Raw genomic sequence first — 19028 nt, 5'->3', positions numbered from 1 at the left:
TCAGAAGGGATATAGCTAACCTAAGATAGAAGGTTTGGATGTTAGGGCGTGAAATGAATGACCTTAGCCATTAAAACGCCCTTAAAAATAATAATAATAATAATATACTTTTATTGCAAAAAAAAGAAAAGTTATAAACATTACATAATATATAATTTAAAGTAAATTTACGGCATGGAGGGTTCGTCTGCTGGAGGGCGATTTACATCGAATTTGACTTAAAATTTTGATCGACACAGACAAAAAAGAACAAAATAAAAAAAGATCATTAAATAAATATTACAATTGATAATTTAATTTTTAATAATTACATTAATACTAACAAACATTATAAACCATAATTTTTGTTCTTCGTTTAATTTACAATAAGTATAGATTTATAAATTCTTTGGGCCAGCACTTTAGAATGAAAAATCTTTAAAATATTCAAAAAATAAATTCTAATATAAACTCTTGGCGATAGTGCCGCGCATATTTGATTAAATTTTTATAATCGTTAAGCAACAAATCAATAAGTTGTGTCTTATTCAATTTAACAAAATTTAGATGCAGAAGCCGAATCTCCAATAGAATAGTGCATTTTGCAATAAAATGTACTATGTTTTCCTTATCCTGGTTAATACGTAATTATTGCACCTCAATAATTAATAAGGCAAATCAATTTTTTTCTTACATAGAACTACAAAAAAATTTAAGGAAACAAATATAAAGGAAGTGACAAATAATAATAAGCATTTAATGAAAACAACAAAAATATATTTAAAAAATATAAAGAAAATGAGAACAAACGATAAAAATTTAATTAAACAGCAGAAATATAAACAAATGTAAAGGAAGTGACAAGGGAATGATAAACATTTAATATAAACAACAGAAATATATAAACAAATTAGATGTAATTGCCATGATCAATATATATTTTTAATTATTCCATATATATTTAGCGATCATAATTGACCGTATTAATAATTTCAATTAATTATTCATTTTAGCTAAGTTCTAAGTTGAGATGAAAAAGTTAGTGTCACAAATGAGATTCCAACCCACGACCTTCTGCCCAATACTGCTTCTGCTCTAACCACTTGAGCTCAAAGTCACGATAGCCCAAGTGGTTGAGCAGCAATGTATTGAGTCGAAGTTTGTGGGTTCGAATCCCACTTGTGACACTAACTTTTTCATCTTAACTTAGACCTTAGATAAAAGAATAATTGATTGAAATAATTAATATGACCAAATGTGTAGAGATTAGTGACCGTTAATCGATAGTTATTCAGGTATCCCGACCGCATCTCACGATATCTGAATAAATATGACCAATGTATGTTGTATTAATTAGTACTGTTTAAGGCTACGATCCGTCCCATTTTATAATACTGTTCAGATGTTTAGTCACTAAATCAGAAAATACTATGCACTTCAATAGAAAATTACAATTTATTCGCATTTTCTGGTTTAAAATTACTAAAACATACTTGGATACACCGTATGAGCTCATTATGGTCCGCAAAACTATATCCACTAAACATAAAGCCTCAAAATAATGACATGATATTTTCTTACAAACTCTTAACTATGATCGACTGTCCATAAATAATCAATCTACAAAATTTTCATATTTCACAGTGCAATAGCAGACAAAACATATTATTTTCAAAATCTAATTATAATTCAAATCACTTAAAATTTTAGGCCGATTTCTCAACTCATAGAAATGAGTAATAAACTTGCTTTACATTAGGATACGTTTTACCTTTATTTAAGCCTATTTAAACAAACACAAAAAATTCAATTAAAGTATTTGAATGATTTTGATATTGCTCTGTTTGGTATAACCCATAGTTGAATACCATATATCCACGTAGGTTTTAGGACTTGTTTGTATTATTTTATTTTGTATAGTAAGGTTGGAGCCAAGTGCTATTAACCAGTATAGTTGCCTGTATCTTAAACCTATTTTTGTCCTTTTTTTTTCATGTGCAGTATCCATCTCAGCTTGGCATCTAAGGTCATTCCCATATAATTAGATATATCACCATTGTATGGTATAACAGTTCCATTGATTGTGAGTGACGGAACATGGTCTACTATTTTGTTTGTTAAGTTTATATGTGCTGATTTAAACTCATTGACCTTGATTTTCCTTTTGTTTGTCCATGTGTTTATCATATTACAAGCATTTTGAAGGATTTGTGCTGAATGATTGACAGTCGGTCCTACTGATATCATTGCTGTGACATCTGCAAATATGGCAATTTTTATTCCATCTAATTTCGGAAAATCACTGGTGTATAACAAATAAAGAAATGGACCTAATATGCTACCTTGTGGCACTCCTGTATTTTTGTTTTTAATTTTGCATATTGATCTTCTTGTGACTCTAAATTCTTGACTCTAAACAGTCTGTCAGGTAGGAATTGATAATATCAACATAATGCTTTGGTAGCATCCCTTTTAATTTATTGATGAGTCCTTCATGTCACCTTGTCAAAGCTTGTGACATCAAGGAAGAGAGCAGAACAAATTTGTTTTTCTTCAAAAGATTTTCCTATTAGGTCTGCTACTCGGTGAATTTGGTCTATTATTAAATGTCTTGTTCAGAATTGACAATTGTAAGTCAGGGATGATTTTCTTTTTTTCCACTTGAGCTATCATGAAGTGGTTAGGGCAGCAGCTAAGTTGAAGGTCGTGGGTTCGAATCTCTCTCGTGACACTAACTTTTTCATCTCAACTAAGAACTTAGATAAAAAGAATAATCAATGGAAATAATTAATACGATCAATTTGCTAAGCATATATGGATTAATTTAAAAAATATATGAATCATGGCAATTATGTTTAATTTATGTTTATTTATATATTTCTGTTGTTTATATTAAATGTTTATCATACCTTGTCACTTCCTTTACATTTGTTTATATATTTCTATTGTTTAACACTGCTGTCTTCTCGCACTCCACCGGCAATTCCAGCTTTTGTAAATTACAATAAATTACTGGCAGGCCTAGAGAATCACTCACCACCTGGGGTCAGACCTTGGCCTTATCCGTCATGCCTCTATTGTTGGGCCTCAGGGGCTATTAACACCTTGGCAATTTCAGCTCCTCAATCAAAACATTCACACTTTTTCACTCTTTAAATCTGTTATTCCCTATTTATGTACCATTCACTCAGGGTGGTGGAGATGCCGAAATGCGTTTGAATAATAACTCAAAAACACATTAGTGGAGACAGACCCAGTAAGTGACCCTGTGCCAGTTTAACATGAACAATAATTTTGGTCTATCAGTTATATTTTGGCATATGACAGACCAAAATGATTAGTAATGACCAAATTACAGGTTTATCACCCAACAGATGACATGGAGAAATCTCACCACTCGTTTGTATTTATAGAAATAATCAATGTATAAATTAATTCAATAATAACTTTAATAAAATGTTCAATCATTTTTTAAATATACCCAACCTATTCATATTAAAAAAATTTAAATGTATTATTTACAACCAGAGATTTCAGAATATATTTATTTACTGTTTATACAATTTAAAACAAAAAAGTATCAACATTTGCAAGGAGTGGTGTGTGCCATCTCCACTTTTCACATTTTGTAGTCAATTGAACAACATCCGTCAACATGGTCAACATGTTTGTTTGTTTTACCTTTACTCAGTTGCAGTGTACTAGCTTCGTTGGATTATCTGTGAGCAGTAGAACTTTAGGTGAAAACAAAGTCATAATTAAGAGTAAAAAAAAAGATAAATGTTTTATTAAATATTAACATTGGAGTAAAAATACAAAAACATGATTTATAAAATCAAAATTTCAATTCATCCATTTTTACACATTACATATAGTACAAATAAATGTAAGTTTAACCTTTGAGCAATAAGAAAATATATTTTCATCCTAAATAGCTGTTTGTTTATGTTTATTTTTAACATGTATTGTCACATGTATATGAGTCCAATATAACTATTAAACTCATACAATGTTAAATATATTATTTAAACAAATATTATTTGATAGTCCTATCTTCTTCTCTTCCCACTTAATGTTTCATTTTTCTCAATTCTAGTCTTCCTTTTGCTTTGGCTTAGCGGTGTCTTCTTTTCATCCTTTACATCTACAAAGAAAATAATACAATTGAGTAAGAAAAGTAAGACATTTTGAGAGTATGAGTAAGAGTTTCGTGTTATTTTTATATATTTTTTTTACTACAGTTCAGGTCAAATGACTCAAAACTTAACTGTCATGAAAACATACATAATAAACAATTAAAAATATAAAAACAACATTAGATAAAAATAATTAATTGATTAAATAAATAATAAAACTGCAATGAAAAAAAATCTTTTTGAAAACCAGCAAGTGTCTGTGACATCTACATACTGATTAATGTGCTAAATTATTTGAGAAAGACAAGGTTCCAACCCATAATTTGTACCATGTTGGAGAACATAAACTGCTCACAAATGAATAGAAATATTTGTAATTTATTCTTATTCTATTAATTTTAATTATATTAACAGATTTATTCTTGGAAGTTGGATAAAACAAAATAGAAAACACAAAGCAAAAACAAACAAACGTTAATCCTCATTTTTAATAATGGATTCATTTAAGAAGAGTAAACATGAAGATTATTCATTTTGCAAAAAACACCTTCTCTTGTCTTTTCTCCATTTTAATCCAGATGTATTCTCTTTAACAATGGAAAGACATCCATCATGAACCGTAAGTTTGCAATATCATTGTGAGAATGCGTCATCGAAGTCACTGGGAAGTGGATATCGCAGAAGCAGTTGCCTTTCCCAGAGCGCAATTTCTTGAGCTTTAGCCCGTTTCCGAGAGACACTGAAGTGCCAATAGGAGGCCTATCAGTATATCTCAATGCATTATGACGCTAAGAGAGGACAGAATTATTGTCATTGCTGCAAGTTGGAACCCTTTCCATAGTACCCGCCAGATACAACACAATGCCAGACCTCATAGAATCAGAGTTGTTCATCAATGTTTAGAAAACATTATGCACGATATTAGCTGTTTAAAAAATTTATTGTGTCCATAAACAAAATTATGGAATTAAAACCTTTTATTTTGTTACTTTTCAGACTCCCTTGATTAAATTCAAACTTCAAGGAAAAACAACAATTTTTAATAAATTTAAATTCAATTTATAATAAAAATAATACAAAAATGCGAGGGAAAGTTAATACTACAATATTGGCAATATCTCCCATTCATTTTTGAGCAGTTTAGAATAGCTCACGGGAGCAGACTGGGGGACCCTATATGAATGTAGAACTAGATTTCTAGGGAATCCAGTTAAGTATCTTTCATAATAACAAGGCCAAAGCCATTCTTCTGCCTTCCAAAGAGTCGTCTGACCAAATTCAGTCGTTCAGTATAAGGAAGTGCAGTACTGTCATTTAAATTCATTTTGAATAGAAAATATTTAGATACCCTCTCAATCATGAGCGATCCACTGTTTGAACCGGTTACCCAAATAATACTTGCATACTCCAAATGGCAATGAAAAAGTTTTATGTAGAAGATTTTTATATATATTATATTGTACTGTGTACAGCACCTGATCTTTTTGGTGTTTTTGTATTTTTAACTACAGGTACAACTTTGGGCGCATTGCTATTTCGCTTCGGTTTGTTGTTTGACATTTCAAATGCTGCTTTCTTCGCCTCGATCTTTTCTTTGTACTCAGAAGGTAGTGTAAACGGGCGCACTTCATTTGGAAAAAGTACCTCTCCTGACAGTTTTTCCTGTGGAGACCTTCATTATAAACACTGTACAACATTAGTAAATTATTTAATTCTTACTGCAGCTTCAAAATCATAAAAATTGCTCAGCCTTTCTCTGAGCTTGCTGGTGACTAATTTCACATGCATCGCCATGGAAAATCTGTGTGTGACAAGTGCCATGCAAAAGTTATGGTTGATCCCTGCAACAAAAGGACCGACTGTATATTTTTATACAACTTTATTCATAATGACTATTTCTAAAATTTGAATTATACGAAATAAATACACGGCATCTTACCTACGGCCCTTAGACCCGCCAGGGAGTTGATGAGATGTAAATCCGAGTATGCTGTCCATTCGACAGCTTCTTCTTCCAGTGTCATTCGGTTAAAAATGAGTTTTTTCCAACGATAAAACTTGTAAACTCTCCTTAAATTTTTGTTATGTTTGTTGATTGGTGGGAGCTTGGTACTTGACGGTTTATAACCTCCAACATGACCAAGGAGTGGGCTCAAGGCTCAAGTGAGTGACGGAGCTAAATGGATAACTAACTTCGACCATCGACCGATAACCCCATCACCATCGATACAAATATCACAATTATAACTAACTTCCTTTAATTTTTCCAAGACCTGGATGTTTGAATGTTCAAAAAATACCTATACTTCTCGGAATAAATACAAAATTAAAAAAATCGTAAATAATAAAATTATCTAAATTATTTTGTAAACACTCTTTAATTTAAATTTGGTTTTAAGTCCCTTACATATCTTAGAAAAAAAATAGTTTTAGCTAAATGGATAACTAACTTCCTTTAATTTTTCTAAGACCTGGCTGTTTGAATGTTCAAAAAATACCTATACTTCTTAAAATAAATAATTTTAAAAAAAGTTTTAAAAAATATTTAAATTATTTTGTAAACATTCTTTGATTTAAATTTGGTTTTAAGCCTCTTACATATTTTTGAAAAAAAGTTTTATAAACAGAGTCAAATAATATTATTTATAATCGAATGATGAAACCACATTAAGAAAGAAAGAGAAAGAAGATAAAAGGACATGGAGAAAGAAAAGGAAGAGGGAAGAAAAGGGGATGATTCATGTCGTTTTTAAAAACAAGCAAATTCCTTAATCTTGACCTTAGCTTATCACTGAACCCTGAGGGACTCCGTTCTCTTAAACAAATCCCTTGGAGAGCACAGACCCTAATCTGGCATGAAATCTTTGATTCCTCAAGAAAGCCTCAAAGAACCAGGGTAATTTGCCTCTAAACATTTCCGAAGTATCGCAAATCTCCGCGTCATTGTATATATATATAAAATACAAAAATCAATTTAATCTGCAATTATTTCCACTTACTCTTAAGAGTTGCTAGCGTAAATGAACGAATATCAAACAAATAAGAAATTTAAAAAAAAAAGAAAAACATTTAATTAGATAGTCGTCAAACCGATATGCAGGATGATGAAGAAGTACCCAATTTCATTTTTCTTAAATTCTAACCTTTTTCCAGAACGATAGAAGACGAAATTAATTAAAGACTTTTGGCGATCATTTGTCCGAGGCTAACCCGCTGAACAACGCGAACAAAGTTATGAAAAGTAACAGGTTCAATAGGGTAAAAGTCATGTAAAAGTCACATATATTTCTTTATAAACAAAACAAAGAAAGAGTTCCCAGCCTTAAGAGAAAAATTAATTTTTCGTTAAAAACTTTACAAAGAATCGACAGCAAGTAATAACTTGAGAACGGGGTAATCCCTCTACAATGGACAACATTCTAATTTCCAACTGCTCAACAACAACAGGTAATAATGAAATATACTTTAAAAAAAGGAATTCTTACACGCTAACGTGATCTGGAAAAACATGTAATTACTATCATTTACATCTGAAAAACTGCATGAGATAATTATTACTTAATATTGCAAGGAGTAATGGTTAAATTATGCCATTGTCCCAACTTCAAACAATCACGATATATTTTCAACCACAAATTGTTGACAAACATGATTTTTCAAACAACGAAAGGTAAACTCTTGATAGCCGATAGATTAATTGTCTGCGAACACCTTAGTATGTCTAACAAAACCGACGATATAGTTTATGTTCTGTCTAAATCAATGTAACGCCTACCAAATAATTTTTGTGATATGTTTATAAAGGATTTGTTTTTGTCTAACGGTTCAAAAAATAATGATGAGTAAAAGAGAAAAGAAAAATTACAAAACCGACCATAATAAAGCCTGGACAATTGGAAAACTATTCATGAACTTATATGCTCTATTACAAAATAAATCCGAAAAGTTAATCTTTTGATGAAAAATCTTTATATACGGGGGTCAAAAATGTATTGGCACACCACAAATTTTTCTTCAATCTCAAAAATATAAAGGTTAATGGTTTGATACTATTTGTTTAATTAATTAAAATTAACGATAACGTTTTACATAGGATAATTCAAAATTAAACCAAAAAGAACTGTTCCAATAATTGTTTGACCCTTGAAATTCATACTCTTATTTATTATTTGTTTCTTGTTTTTTAATTCGCTCAATTTATTGCCATCAAAAATTAATAGTTGGATGCTATTTTATATATATATACATTTAGTTAATTAACCTTTATATTTTTGATATTTAAGAAATACATTGAGTGTGTCAATACGTTTTGAAAGAACATAATAACGCACGCATCACGAGAAAATCGCAATGATATTATGATGTTAATTTGTAATATTTATTTAATCTTGCTCAAATTATTTTTTAAACCTTCTTATCTGGTAAATAGGCGGTATTCATAGCTTGAATTAATAATGAAGCAAGCACTCATGCTCATCCGACGAAGTTTGTCCGGTGTGATCGATTCGTAAGCCAAACGGTCGGTGGAAGGAGTTCAGGAAAGAGCTTGGTACGCGATTAGCACAGCATGCTTATCTTCGAAGCATAAAAGCTTAACACTTTTTTTTCGTTGTTGCTGTAAACGCCTTCTTGCCGCATTGCCCTTAGGCGTAAGTTACGAGAGCAATATTTTTTCAATAAAAAAAAATAAAATAAAATAAAAAATAAAAAGTAACATTATTGCCAAAATATATTTGCACGATAGAACGCTTACGGATGCTTTGTTTATTAAAAAAGAAAAAAAAAGAGTAAAACTACTCGTTTGATATTTAATTTCGATAAAAATTTAAGATTGACGTTTTCATAAGTTGAATAAATAATATTTTGAATTGTATCTGATAATTTATTTTCGAAACTGAAGCTGATTTCACCCAGTTAACACTTTATAATGAAACTTAAGAAACTGGTTTCATTGTTTGAAAGAAGATTTTTGGAAAAGTAAAAAAAATGATAAAAATTATGTATTCATTTTTATACAACCGTACTATTTCTTTTTATGTTTATCTTTTCACGATCTTATAAAGAAAATTTTAAATGAAACTTCTTTTTTTTCAACTAGTTTCAATTTATTAAATCATCATCAGGGCTACACAAATAACTGAATATTACGTAGGTACATACAAGGTAATTTATATAATATTTTACTTCAATTCACAAGAGTATCAATAGATTTCCGAACCGTTTTAAACAAAAACCTGCGAGTTTTTAAATTACATTGCATTCAGTTTTTTTAGTAGCCGTGATGATTAATAAGACGAAACTAGTTGGCAAAAAAATCATTTAAAATTTTCTTTTTAATAAATCGTATAAAGAAAATAAATTGACTACATTCCACATCATCAAATACTTCAAAGATGACTATAGTATTACTTCAATTTGTTCAATTTTTAATTTAAAATAAAAAAATGTACTATTATTTGTTATACTGGCAACTACTTCAAAAAATAAAATAAGGTAAAATAAATGTAGGTTAAACATGACTGCACGTGTGATTGTATCTATTGTGGTGGATCTGTAAATTTTCCGATATCACCTTTTTATGGGTACACTTGATGATGGCTGAAATACTGAAACGTCTGACAAGATAAACCAGTGAGCATTAGCTGCAGTTTTATGCAGTTCAAAATGGTCGGTAACGACCATACCATGACGTCAACCTAGTTCAAAACTTTTAGTTATTAATTAACCTTTAATATGTGTACTACTTGTACAACTTATAAATGCATCGAAATGTACATATTGTGTTAATAATCGATCGAAGAAACGTAGTTGCTACTTATTTTACACTAAAAAAACAAAACCACAGATTTATCATCTCGGCATGAAAGTATTCTTATTTAAGATATAGTCAATATACGTAGTTGCACCATTCTCAGTTTACTAAAACGTCTGCCCTTAAACTGTTCGTGTTCCATAAAAGGATATTTTGGTTTAACACCTGGTTTAAGAATATTTCTTAAGTGACTTGAGTATGTAACGAAAACTTGGCAAATTCAAAATTGTTTAGAACTATTTTAATAGATTGGATAGCGTAGACCGACCATTGAAGTTCCATAACGAGTATTTGCGTCTGACAGACAACACCAGCGACATTAGAAGGACCACGATAATTGGAAACGACAAGCTCCCAATCTTCCCATCCTTCCTTGCTAGTATCCGTCATCATCATCATTCCCACTTAAGTGCAATTTCGCGATTCGTAACACTTTATAAATTTATTAAATACAGATAATAATCGATCGACAAGATGGACAGAGTACAACAAGAATTAAATTTTTGGTTTAACCTTTGTTATTATACTTAGGATATTTCAGTATCATCTTGTGAGAATTATCACTCCCATACATTAAACATAATTTATCAAGTACATAAGTTATAATATACAGATTAACGTAGGATGGCATTTTACGTTTTTGTTTTTGTTGTTGCACCATTCTCAGTGTTTGCTAAAACGTCTGCACTTAAAAAATGGGGTCTGTTCGTGTTCCAATTGTTATCTTTTGGTTTTGTACTTAAAAATAATGAAGTTGTTAAGGGGAAGCATGCCATTTGATTGACATGTCGGTCGATACTCGATACTTTCGATCCAAAATGAGCAAACACAATTCTTCTCTACCGCGAAAAAGCTCGACTTCTTTTATAAAAACACTCAATCAAAGGCCAATTCTATCTCCTTTCATGTCCATATGAATAGTTTATTGTAATGTTTGTAAACAAATTAAGAAATTTAAATTTGTTTTCGTTTATTTCTCTTTGCTGCTGTCGTTACAAATGATTATACATTGCCGGCATGCAGTTTTGTCATTTAAAAATCCGTATTTTATGGAAATATAGGAAGAAAAAACGTTAATTATTTTCTAAAACGTATTACAAGGTTTTAATTCTGTGTATAAAAATGTATTATTATCTTAAATAAGTATTCCCCCAGTAGGTTTTGCCAACAAAATATTGCACCTTTTAGCATTGTCACGTAAAATGTTTTTAGAACGTATCTATCTAAAAAAATTCAAATTTTATTTTGGCAAGTTCGAAAAATCAAAACGGTCATACAAATCTCTGCTTTATCCATAATGGTTCGTTAGACAAATTTCAAACGGACCTTTTGTGAGTCCTTAAATGTCCAAACTCACTTTTTAATGAGGTTTTCAATTATCTAAAACACAATTTAGGCATTTATTTGTTGTGCGATATTAATAATAATAAATTTATTGATTGGTAAATATGGTGTGAAGTTTGGAACTGAATTATATCTTGTAAAATGAGCTTTTTTAAATTCTTCATAATCTGAATTCATGTTACTTCCCTTTGTTGCTTTGTTTAAACAATCAACAATTAATTATTGATTAAATTAATTTATAGATAATTGTTGCTAACAGAAAATTAATGCATAGAAAAGTAAAATGTTCAGAGCATATTAAGTTATGTCATTTTTGGGTATCAATGGAAAATCTACACACCTCACCATACAAAAGCACCACATGCCCTCAATACACCCACCCAAAAAGTCAAAACATGTTTGACAGGCTAAAACAGGATGAAACTACCAAGTTACTGGTTCATCTCCCTACAGGCCTCAAGAAATCTCACAATTTAAAAATATTCATTAACATTTTAAAGACAAGCTATCAATATAGATTAGATTAAAGTTTAAGAGCAGCCCTGTAGGTTGATCAACTTGGAACATTTCTCATTGGTTTTGTCAACGCATTTCGATATTTGTGGGTCTGACACTGACTGAACCAATGAGAATAGATAGCCAAGGATGAAAAGAAACAATCTCAGACTTCACATCACACACGATGGGGCATAACAATTTAAAAAAGAATAATGTAATTTAAGTCTTGCATGTAGGAGACTTAAATACCTTGGCATAAAATGCCTTCTAATGTGGCTTGAATTAAAAAGAAAAAAAAGACATTAATCCAAAGTATAAGGCAAAATATATTAGTAACAATTTTTACCATCATTGGTTGAAAATAATGATTCTACTCACAAACCGAATTTACAGTTTCCAGATTTTGAGCCCTCAAATGCACATTATCAAACTGAACAAAAATCTGCAAGTACATTTTCCAATATAAATTGTACAAAGTTATTAGAAAAGTAACATTTTACCAAATGTTTTAACTTTTTAATGTGATGGTGTATAGTTGATTACATTGAAAAATTTATAGAGTTAAAGTATTTTAATGGTTCTTTTGTCATTTCAGGTAGTATGCTAAAAATATGTTGAAATTAGCAGTTCAAGTTCTTCTACTCTATGTCCCTAGTGTTGTTCCTCAGACCAGGTCAATTAATGTCAGTAAGTTACTTTAAAAACACATATAATTTTTGTACAAGTTTTCTTGTTTGCTCTCTTGCTCTGCTACTTACTTATGCTTGAAAATCAGTGGACGGGATTATTGAGAATAATGTAGCTTCAGATAAATAACAGATAAAGAAATAGCCTTCTAAAATCTACCTTTTTATTAAATTTAATAATTTTTTAAAATATATTTTTTTAAATAGCAAAACTTTGTTTGTTGTAGTGTTTGTAAATGATGTTAGAAATGAACTAGCTGATCTATCATTCCAAGTGGCCTTAGAATATGTAAAAAGAAACCGAAAACTAGGTGTGCACGTTGAAGGCATTACAAAAGTTGTTACAGAAGGCTCAGATGCAAAGGCGATTCTTGAAGATTGTATGTTATTTTATTTCATTACATACTTACGCACTAATAAAAATTCATAACTTATTTTAGTATGTCACAAATTAAATGAATCGTCCGCAGAGGGTAAATTCCCCCATCTTATACTCGACACGACAATGACTGGTGTTACTTCGGAATCTGTGAAAACATTCACAGCAGCTTTGAATTTACCAACAATTAGTGGTTCTTTTGGGCAAGCAGGAGATTTAAGGTTTTTGTCTATTAATAATAAATTTAAAATGTAATGTTATGATTGTATATCATTTTGATTTTTTCCAGGCAATGGAGACATTTGGAAAGCGAGCAGTTAAAGAACCTAATACAAATTAATCCCCCAGCAGACATTATACCAGAGATAATCAGAAATATCATTCAGATCCAGAATATCACTAATGCAGGGATTTTGTATGATGACAGCTTTAGTATGGTCAAAATTTAATTCCTTTTATTAACATATATGTATATATTAACAAATCTTAAAACATAATAGTGCTGAGTATTTTTTTTTATACAAAAGTTAGACATGGATTGCCTAGATTTTAAACTTTAATGTAAAATTAAGGTACAACTTTTTTCAGCAATGGAACATAAGTACAAGTCGCTTTTATTAAATATGCCAACAAGGCACATAATAGCTGATATTAGTGATGCGCGATCTGTCAGACAACAATTGAATAGATTTCGTGAATTAGATATTATGAATTTCTTCATTCTTGGCAGACTGGCAATGGTAAAATCTGTTTTGGAAATTGCTAACATTCTAAAAGTTTTTGGAAAGAAATATGCATGGCATGCCATTACACAAGTGAGTTTAAAGTCCTTTGAATATGTTTTGTTCATTAATTTGAATGTAAACGTAAATTGAAATTTTAGGATAAAGGGAATTTAATTTGTGCCTGCAATAACGCAACAATCCTCCATGTTAAGCCTGAGCCTGACCCAGAGAGTAAAGAAAGGCTTGATAACTTGAGAACTTCCTTTAATTTGGTCGCTGAACCTGAAATTACTTCTGTTTTTTACTTTGATTTATTTTTACATGCTTTTCTTGCAATCAGGTAAGTCTACAATCACTAATAGACAGAAAAACAAATTTAAAAGTGGCTCACTTAAGTACATACTTGTCAGATTATTTCCTAATTATAGTTATCATTAAAATTTTTTAAAATATTTTCATAATAAATATAATGTTTAAAAACCCTGGGATGCTGATGTTTTTGAAAAAAAGCCCATTTGTAAATATTTCAAGTTTGAATTCAGAATTTAATTTACAAGTATAAATATTAATCTACTTATATATTTAGTAGTTATAATTGACCATATTAATTATTTTAAATATTTATACTTTTTATTTAAGGTCTTGGTTAAAATGAAAAAGCCGATGGTCGTGGGTTCAAATCCCATTCGTGACACTAGCTTTTTCATCTCAACCAACACCTTAGATAAAAAGTATAATTAATTAAAATAAATTACTTAATTTAGTTATAATAATTTTCAGTACAGAGGTCGACAGAAACTGGCCTAAAGACTATAATAAAACAAGTTGTGAAAATTACAGAGAAGAGGCCTTGAGTGGTTGGAAAACTATTGATTTGAGAACAGCTTTGAAATCGGTTGAAATATAATTTTTATTTCAACATTACTAGATATTCATTATTTGGATTTTTTAGGTCCAAGAACCATATACATATGCTCCATTTGTAGTAGAATCCAATGGATTGAGCTATCCAGAATTTAACATGAGACTGGAAAAGGTATCATAACTTTTGATGCATCAATGCTTTCACCGGTTTTTTTTATTTTTTTTTAAATTTTTTTTTTTTAATTTTATTTTTTTTTATTTTTATTTTTTTTTATAAAGGCTAATAATTTAATATTCAGCTACAAATATATATATATATATATTATTCTAAAATCAAAAGAACAGCTTGCCTGCAGGCTAGTGTGTGGAAGTTTTTTTGTCCTTAATAACTAATGACCTAATAAAACCTAATTTAATAAACCTAATAACTGATTAAGCAGATTTTCGGAGAGCAGAAATATAGATTTTTATGTATCTCAGTATGACTTGTTTATTTTAGCTTTAATATGTTGTCGCACTTATCTTCTTTTGAAGACACAATAAAAAAATCAAACAAAATTAAGTCAAAACAGTTTTTTTGATCATTCATGACAGATTGATAAAGTAAATGTTGCCAAACAAAATCAATAGATTTGATTGTTACTGTGGATGTACAACTTAGCTATTCCTGAATGAACATGCAATCCAAAAATTTCATTTGTAGTGTTAAACTTAAGCTGATAGGGACTTATGGACTGGGTTCAGTCAAACATTCCATCTGCTGTATTCCAATTGCTCCATCCTTAAATTTACAAAAAAATCCTTGATGTTCCATATTATATACACAAATACAAATTTAAATATTCCTTTTGTTTAGATAAAATCTGTTTCGTTTCCACAAATTTCACCTCTCAAAACCCTCCCAACCACCTTAAATCAGCACATCAAATCCAAATGAATTCCCTCAAACCACCTTCACCAACTGAAAATTCATTGCCTGCAAGATCTCCTACACGGTGGCAGAGAAGGTGGTATTGATACAAGCTGATTGAGCTCAGCTAACATTGATTAAACAGGCAACGTTTTAGCATCATTAGAGTCCTACCAAATGGTATTTTCTCCTCTTATGTTGACTAATTGTATTTATGACCTTACACAGCAGAGCTGAATTTCTTAATTATATTCTAAAAAAATCTAACAAATAAAACAATACCTGTTTAGTAGGTATATGTAGTTTTTATAAGAGGGTTCACAACAGCGGAGGTCATACCAACCTTTGGGTGTTTGTGATTTGGAAAAAATGAGCACTGTACTGTTGTGGCCACCAACGCCCAAACATATATAGTTTTTAATTTAAAAAAAAGGTTTGTCTTGGAAGGTAGTTTTTCAAAATGTCACCATTTTAATACCATTTCAATACATTCAGCAACAATTTCATTGTAATAAATATAGCTTAGCGGTATAGTAATGAAAATAGAATGTTACTTCAATTTTATAGGTAAGTATTGTGCATTCACTTTCTGAGAGTGCGGAGTCAATTGGAACCTGGAAAGCTGGATTTAATTCACAGATACAACTAAAAGACAGTAATGGCATGATCAACATTTCGGCTATTACAGTCTACAGAATTGTAACAGTGAAGGTTAGAGGATTGCATGTATTCCAGTATTTATTTTCATTAAAAAAAGGTATTTTTCAGCAAAAACCTTTCATTATCGAATACTTTGAAGATGGAAAGACTAAGTACAAGGGATACTGTATTGACTTAATTGAAGAGATAAGATCTATGATCCCATTTGAGTATGACATATACGTCGCTCCTGATAATTCTTTTGGCAACATGGATGAAAATGGAAACTGGAATGGAATGATAAAAGAACTCATTGAAAAAGTAATTGTTATTTTCAATGTTATAATATGTAAATTATTTTGTTTTATTATTTCAGAGAGCTGAAATAGCCCTTGGTTCATTGTCAGTTATGGCAGAGAGAGAAAACGTTGTTGATTTCACCGTTCCATACTATGATTTAGTGGGAATAACGATTCTCATGAAAAAACCAACCACAACCACTTCACTGTTTAAATTTTTAACTGTTCTGGAAAATGAAGTATGGCTTTGCATATTAGCAGCATATTTCTTTACCAGGTGAGTTACATATTTTTTGATTTCCAAGTTAATTATAAAAATTATTTATTATATACCTTCCTTGTAGTTTCTTGATGTGGGTGTTTGACCGATGGTCACCTTACAGTTACCAGAACAATAGAGAGAAATATAAAGATGATGAGGAAAAAAGAGAATTCAATCTTAAAGAATGTTTATGGTTTTGTATGACTTCTCTCACCCCACAGGTAAACTAATAGAACAATGTCAAAGAAAAGTTTCAGATCGAGTGACCATCAAATTTATTAATAGGGTGGTGGTGAAGCACCAAAAAACCTTTCTGGACGATTAGTCGCCGCCACATGGTGGTTATTTGGTTTCATCATAATCGCTTCATACACTGCAAACCTAGCCGCTTTTTTAACTGTATCAAGATTGGATACTCCAATTGAATCACTTGATGATCTGGCAAAACAATACAAAATCAGATATGCGCCTGTAAATGGTTCAGCTGCAATGACTTACTTTGAGAGGATGGCAAGCATTGAAGAAAAATTTTATGAGTCAGTTTATTAAGAAAGTAGGATAAATAACTGGTAGGATATAATCATATATTTATGCGACTGTTAACAGGATTTGGAAAGATATGTCTTTAAATGATTCATTAAACGAAGTAGAAAGGGCAAAGCTTGCTGTCTGGGACTATCCTGTAAGTGATAAATACACTAAGATGTGGCAAGCTATGAAAGAAGCTGTTCTTCCAACATCACTGGATGATGCTGTACAGAGAGTTATGGATTCAAGCTCTTCCGGCGAGGGATTTGCCTTTCTTGGTCAGAATTTGAATAAATAAAATAAATAAATATTCTTTGTTATTAAATAAAAAAAATGTTTTAAAATGTTCTTATTAAAAAAGTCAATTTACAAATTTATTATGTAAATGTATACAGTTAACTTCATTATAAAGAAATATTAATTAGTTATTTTAATTTATAATGGATTCAGGTGATGCTACAGACATTAAGTACAAAGTAATGACAAGCTGTGATTTTCAAGTTGTTGGGGATGAGTTTTCAAGGAAGCCATATGCCATTGCAGTTCAACAAGGGTCACCGCTAAAAGATCAATTTAATAATGCGTAAGAATAACAATAATAATGATTAATAATGCAATAATAACTGAAATTCATGTACATTTTCAAAAATTGTATGTTGGCAAATTATTATTTTTATTTAGTATACTTCAACTTTTAAACAAGAGAAAATTAGAAAAACTGAAAGAAAAATGGTGGACTGACAATCCAGAACGTGTAGAATGTGAAAAACAAGAAGAACAAAGTGATGGCATCAGTATTCACAATATAGGTTAATCATCTAACAGCCTTAAGACATTTTATATCATACTCTATATAATTTTTTTCAGGTGGAGTATTTATTGTAATTTTTGTTGGGATCGCATTAGCTTGCATAACTCTGGGATTTGAATATTGGTGGTACAAGTTCAAAAAGCCTGCTGTTGATGTGCAGCAAGGTGCTGTAATGGTGGGAAAACAAACAAAAACTGGTGCTGGTGGTGGAATTGACAAACTCAGCATTACAGGGCTGGCTGACTACACTTCTCAGCCTTATTACAGACCAAAATTTCATGCAAGGTGCTAATGTTTAGTTATAACATGTTCCCATTTGTTACTTTTCCTATTACTATGATTCCTTTTTATTTCAGAAGAACACAATATCGATAACTCCAAAAATTGAGGTGAAAACTTAGAATGGAAATGCTAACTTGATAGTCTACAATAACTATCACAAATTTTGGAAGTAGACCTTGTGAATTTCGTCATAATAAAGAGCACTTGTTTTTTCAGTATTTTATTTTCCTGGTAATTTTATTTATTACTTTATATTACCAAACCCTCTGCAAATACCATACCAGTTGATATATAATATATATAGGTATGTAATTATATCAGTTGATCAAACAATTTATATTTTCTATGGAAATAGTTTGACATAGTATTTTAACCTGCAGTGCATCAACGTGCAGACCTAGTAGTACAAACAGACAGATAAATATATTTTTAGATGTAGTCATACCCTGTCCTTTACAAAACTGTATTTAGTTCTTCAAACATTTTTGATACTCTGCAGTCAGATGTAACATCGTTTCTTTACAAAATCTACATTTACTGTGTTTAAAATATCAACTTTTTTCAATTTACCATTATGCCTGAAAAACTGTCTCAAGAAACCTCTTATTTTTCTAAGTTTCCTCCTACTTTCTATTTCCATTCTGAGCCCTAATTAAAAATTATCTGTATGACCTTCCTCTGAACAGCAAAGGTATATTTCAAAGATGGTGAATGACCCTAAATCAAGATTCCATGTGACATTATAGAATACCAGTAATAGCAACTAATTAAACTTCAGAAAGTATACAATGGTGCTAAGTTTTTTTCCCTATTTTTACACAACGCACATTCCTATATAATTTTGGTTTATATAGAGACTTAAGAAAATAACATA

At 30.4% G+C, this 19028-nt stretch overlaps 2 protein-coding genes across 9 annotated transcripts; one reads left to right on the top strand and one right to left on the bottom strand.

Annotated features, from left to right (window-relative positions):
- Positions 1-3778: 3778 nt before the first annotated feature.
- LOC106670915 (MRG/MORF4L-binding protein) lies at positions 3779-6314 on the bottom strand. Of its 2 annotated transcripts, none has more exons than XM_024227887.1 (4): positions 6055-6299; positions 5835-5974; positions 5591-5777; positions 3779-4123 (listed from the first exon to the last, which is right to left on the bottom strand). In XM_024227887.1, the coding sequence occupies exons 1-4, from the start codon at positions 6137-6139 to the stop codon at positions 4029-4031; spliced, it is 507 nt and encodes a 168-aa protein (XP_024083655.1). In that variant the 5' UTR covers positions 6140-6299; the 3' UTR covers positions 3779-4028. The 2 variants fall into 2 exon arrangements, with proteins under 2 accessions (XP_024083655.1, XP_014257074.1); XM_014401588.2 differs by having other exon boundaries at positions 3785-4123; positions 5835-5956; positions 6055-6314.
- LOC106670965 (ionotropic receptor 25a) lies at positions 4674-18377 on the top strand. Of its 7 annotated transcripts, none has more exons than XM_024227885.1 (19): positions 4674-4734; positions 12365-12456; positions 12683-12835; positions 12896-13055; positions 13124-13266; positions 13423-13649; positions 13718-13899; positions 14340-14454; positions 14512-14595; positions 15901-16044; positions 16102-16293; positions 16349-16548; positions 16616-16754; positions 16819-17069; positions 17140-17339; positions 17512-17644; positions 17743-17870; positions 17929-18157; positions 18229-18377. In XM_024227885.1, exons 2-19 carry the CDS (start codon positions 12381-12383, stop codon positions 18245-18247), a joined length of 2775 nt encoding a protein of 924 aa, XP_024083653.1. In that variant the 5' UTR covers positions 4674-4734; positions 12365-12380; the 3' UTR covers positions 18248-18377. The 7 variants fall into 7 exon arrangements, with proteins under 7 accessions (XP_024083653.1, XP_014257162.1, XP_024083654.1 ...); XM_014401676.2 differs by lacking the exon at positions 4674-4734 and adding an exon at positions 7194-7562; XM_024227886.1 differs by lacking the exon at positions 4674-4734 and adding an exon at positions 8623-8764 and having other exon boundaries at positions 15973-16044.
- The last annotated feature ends 651 nt before the right edge of the window (positions 18378-19028 follow it).

This window comes from Cimex lectularius, unplaced genomic scaffold (genome assembly GCF_000648675.2).
Source record: "Cimex lectularius strain Harlan isolate CLEC.00 unplaced genomic scaffold, Clec_2.1 scaffold243, whole genome shotgun sequence".
Lineage (NCBI taxonomy): Eukaryota > Metazoa > Arthropoda > Insecta > Hemiptera > Cimicidae > Cimex > Cimex lectularius.
Note: the sequence above shows the minus strand (reverse complement) of the source record. Positions and strands in the feature narration are given on the sequence as shown.

Excerpts from the sequence above, each read along its gene's own strand:
- LOC106670915 (XM_024227887.1), bottom strand. The coding sequence starts at position 6,139 with ATGACACTGGAAGAAGAAGCTGTCGAATGGACAGCATACTCGGATTTA. Across the intron at positions 5,778-5,834 it reads TTTATGATTTTGAAGCTGCA|GAAAAACTGTCAGGAGAGGT; the intron begins GTAAGAATTAAA and ends AGGTCTCCACAG. Across the intron at positions 4,124-5,590 it reads AAAAACACCAAAAAGATCAG|ATGTAAAGGATGAAAAGAAG; the intron begins GTGCTGTACACA and ends TTTTCTTTGTAG.
- LOC106670965 (XM_024227885.1), top strand. The coding sequence starts at position 12,381 with ATGTTGAAATTAGCAGTTCAAGTTCTTCTACTCTATGTCCCTAGTGTT. Across the intron at positions 17,645-17,742 it reads AAAGATCAATTTAATAATGC|TATACTTCAACTTTTAAACA; the intron begins GTAAGAATAACA and ends ATTTTTATTTAG. Across the intron at positions 17,871-17,928 it reads CATCAGTATTCACAATATAG|GTGGAGTATTTATTGTAATT; the intron begins GTTAATCATCTA and ends AATTTTTTTCAG.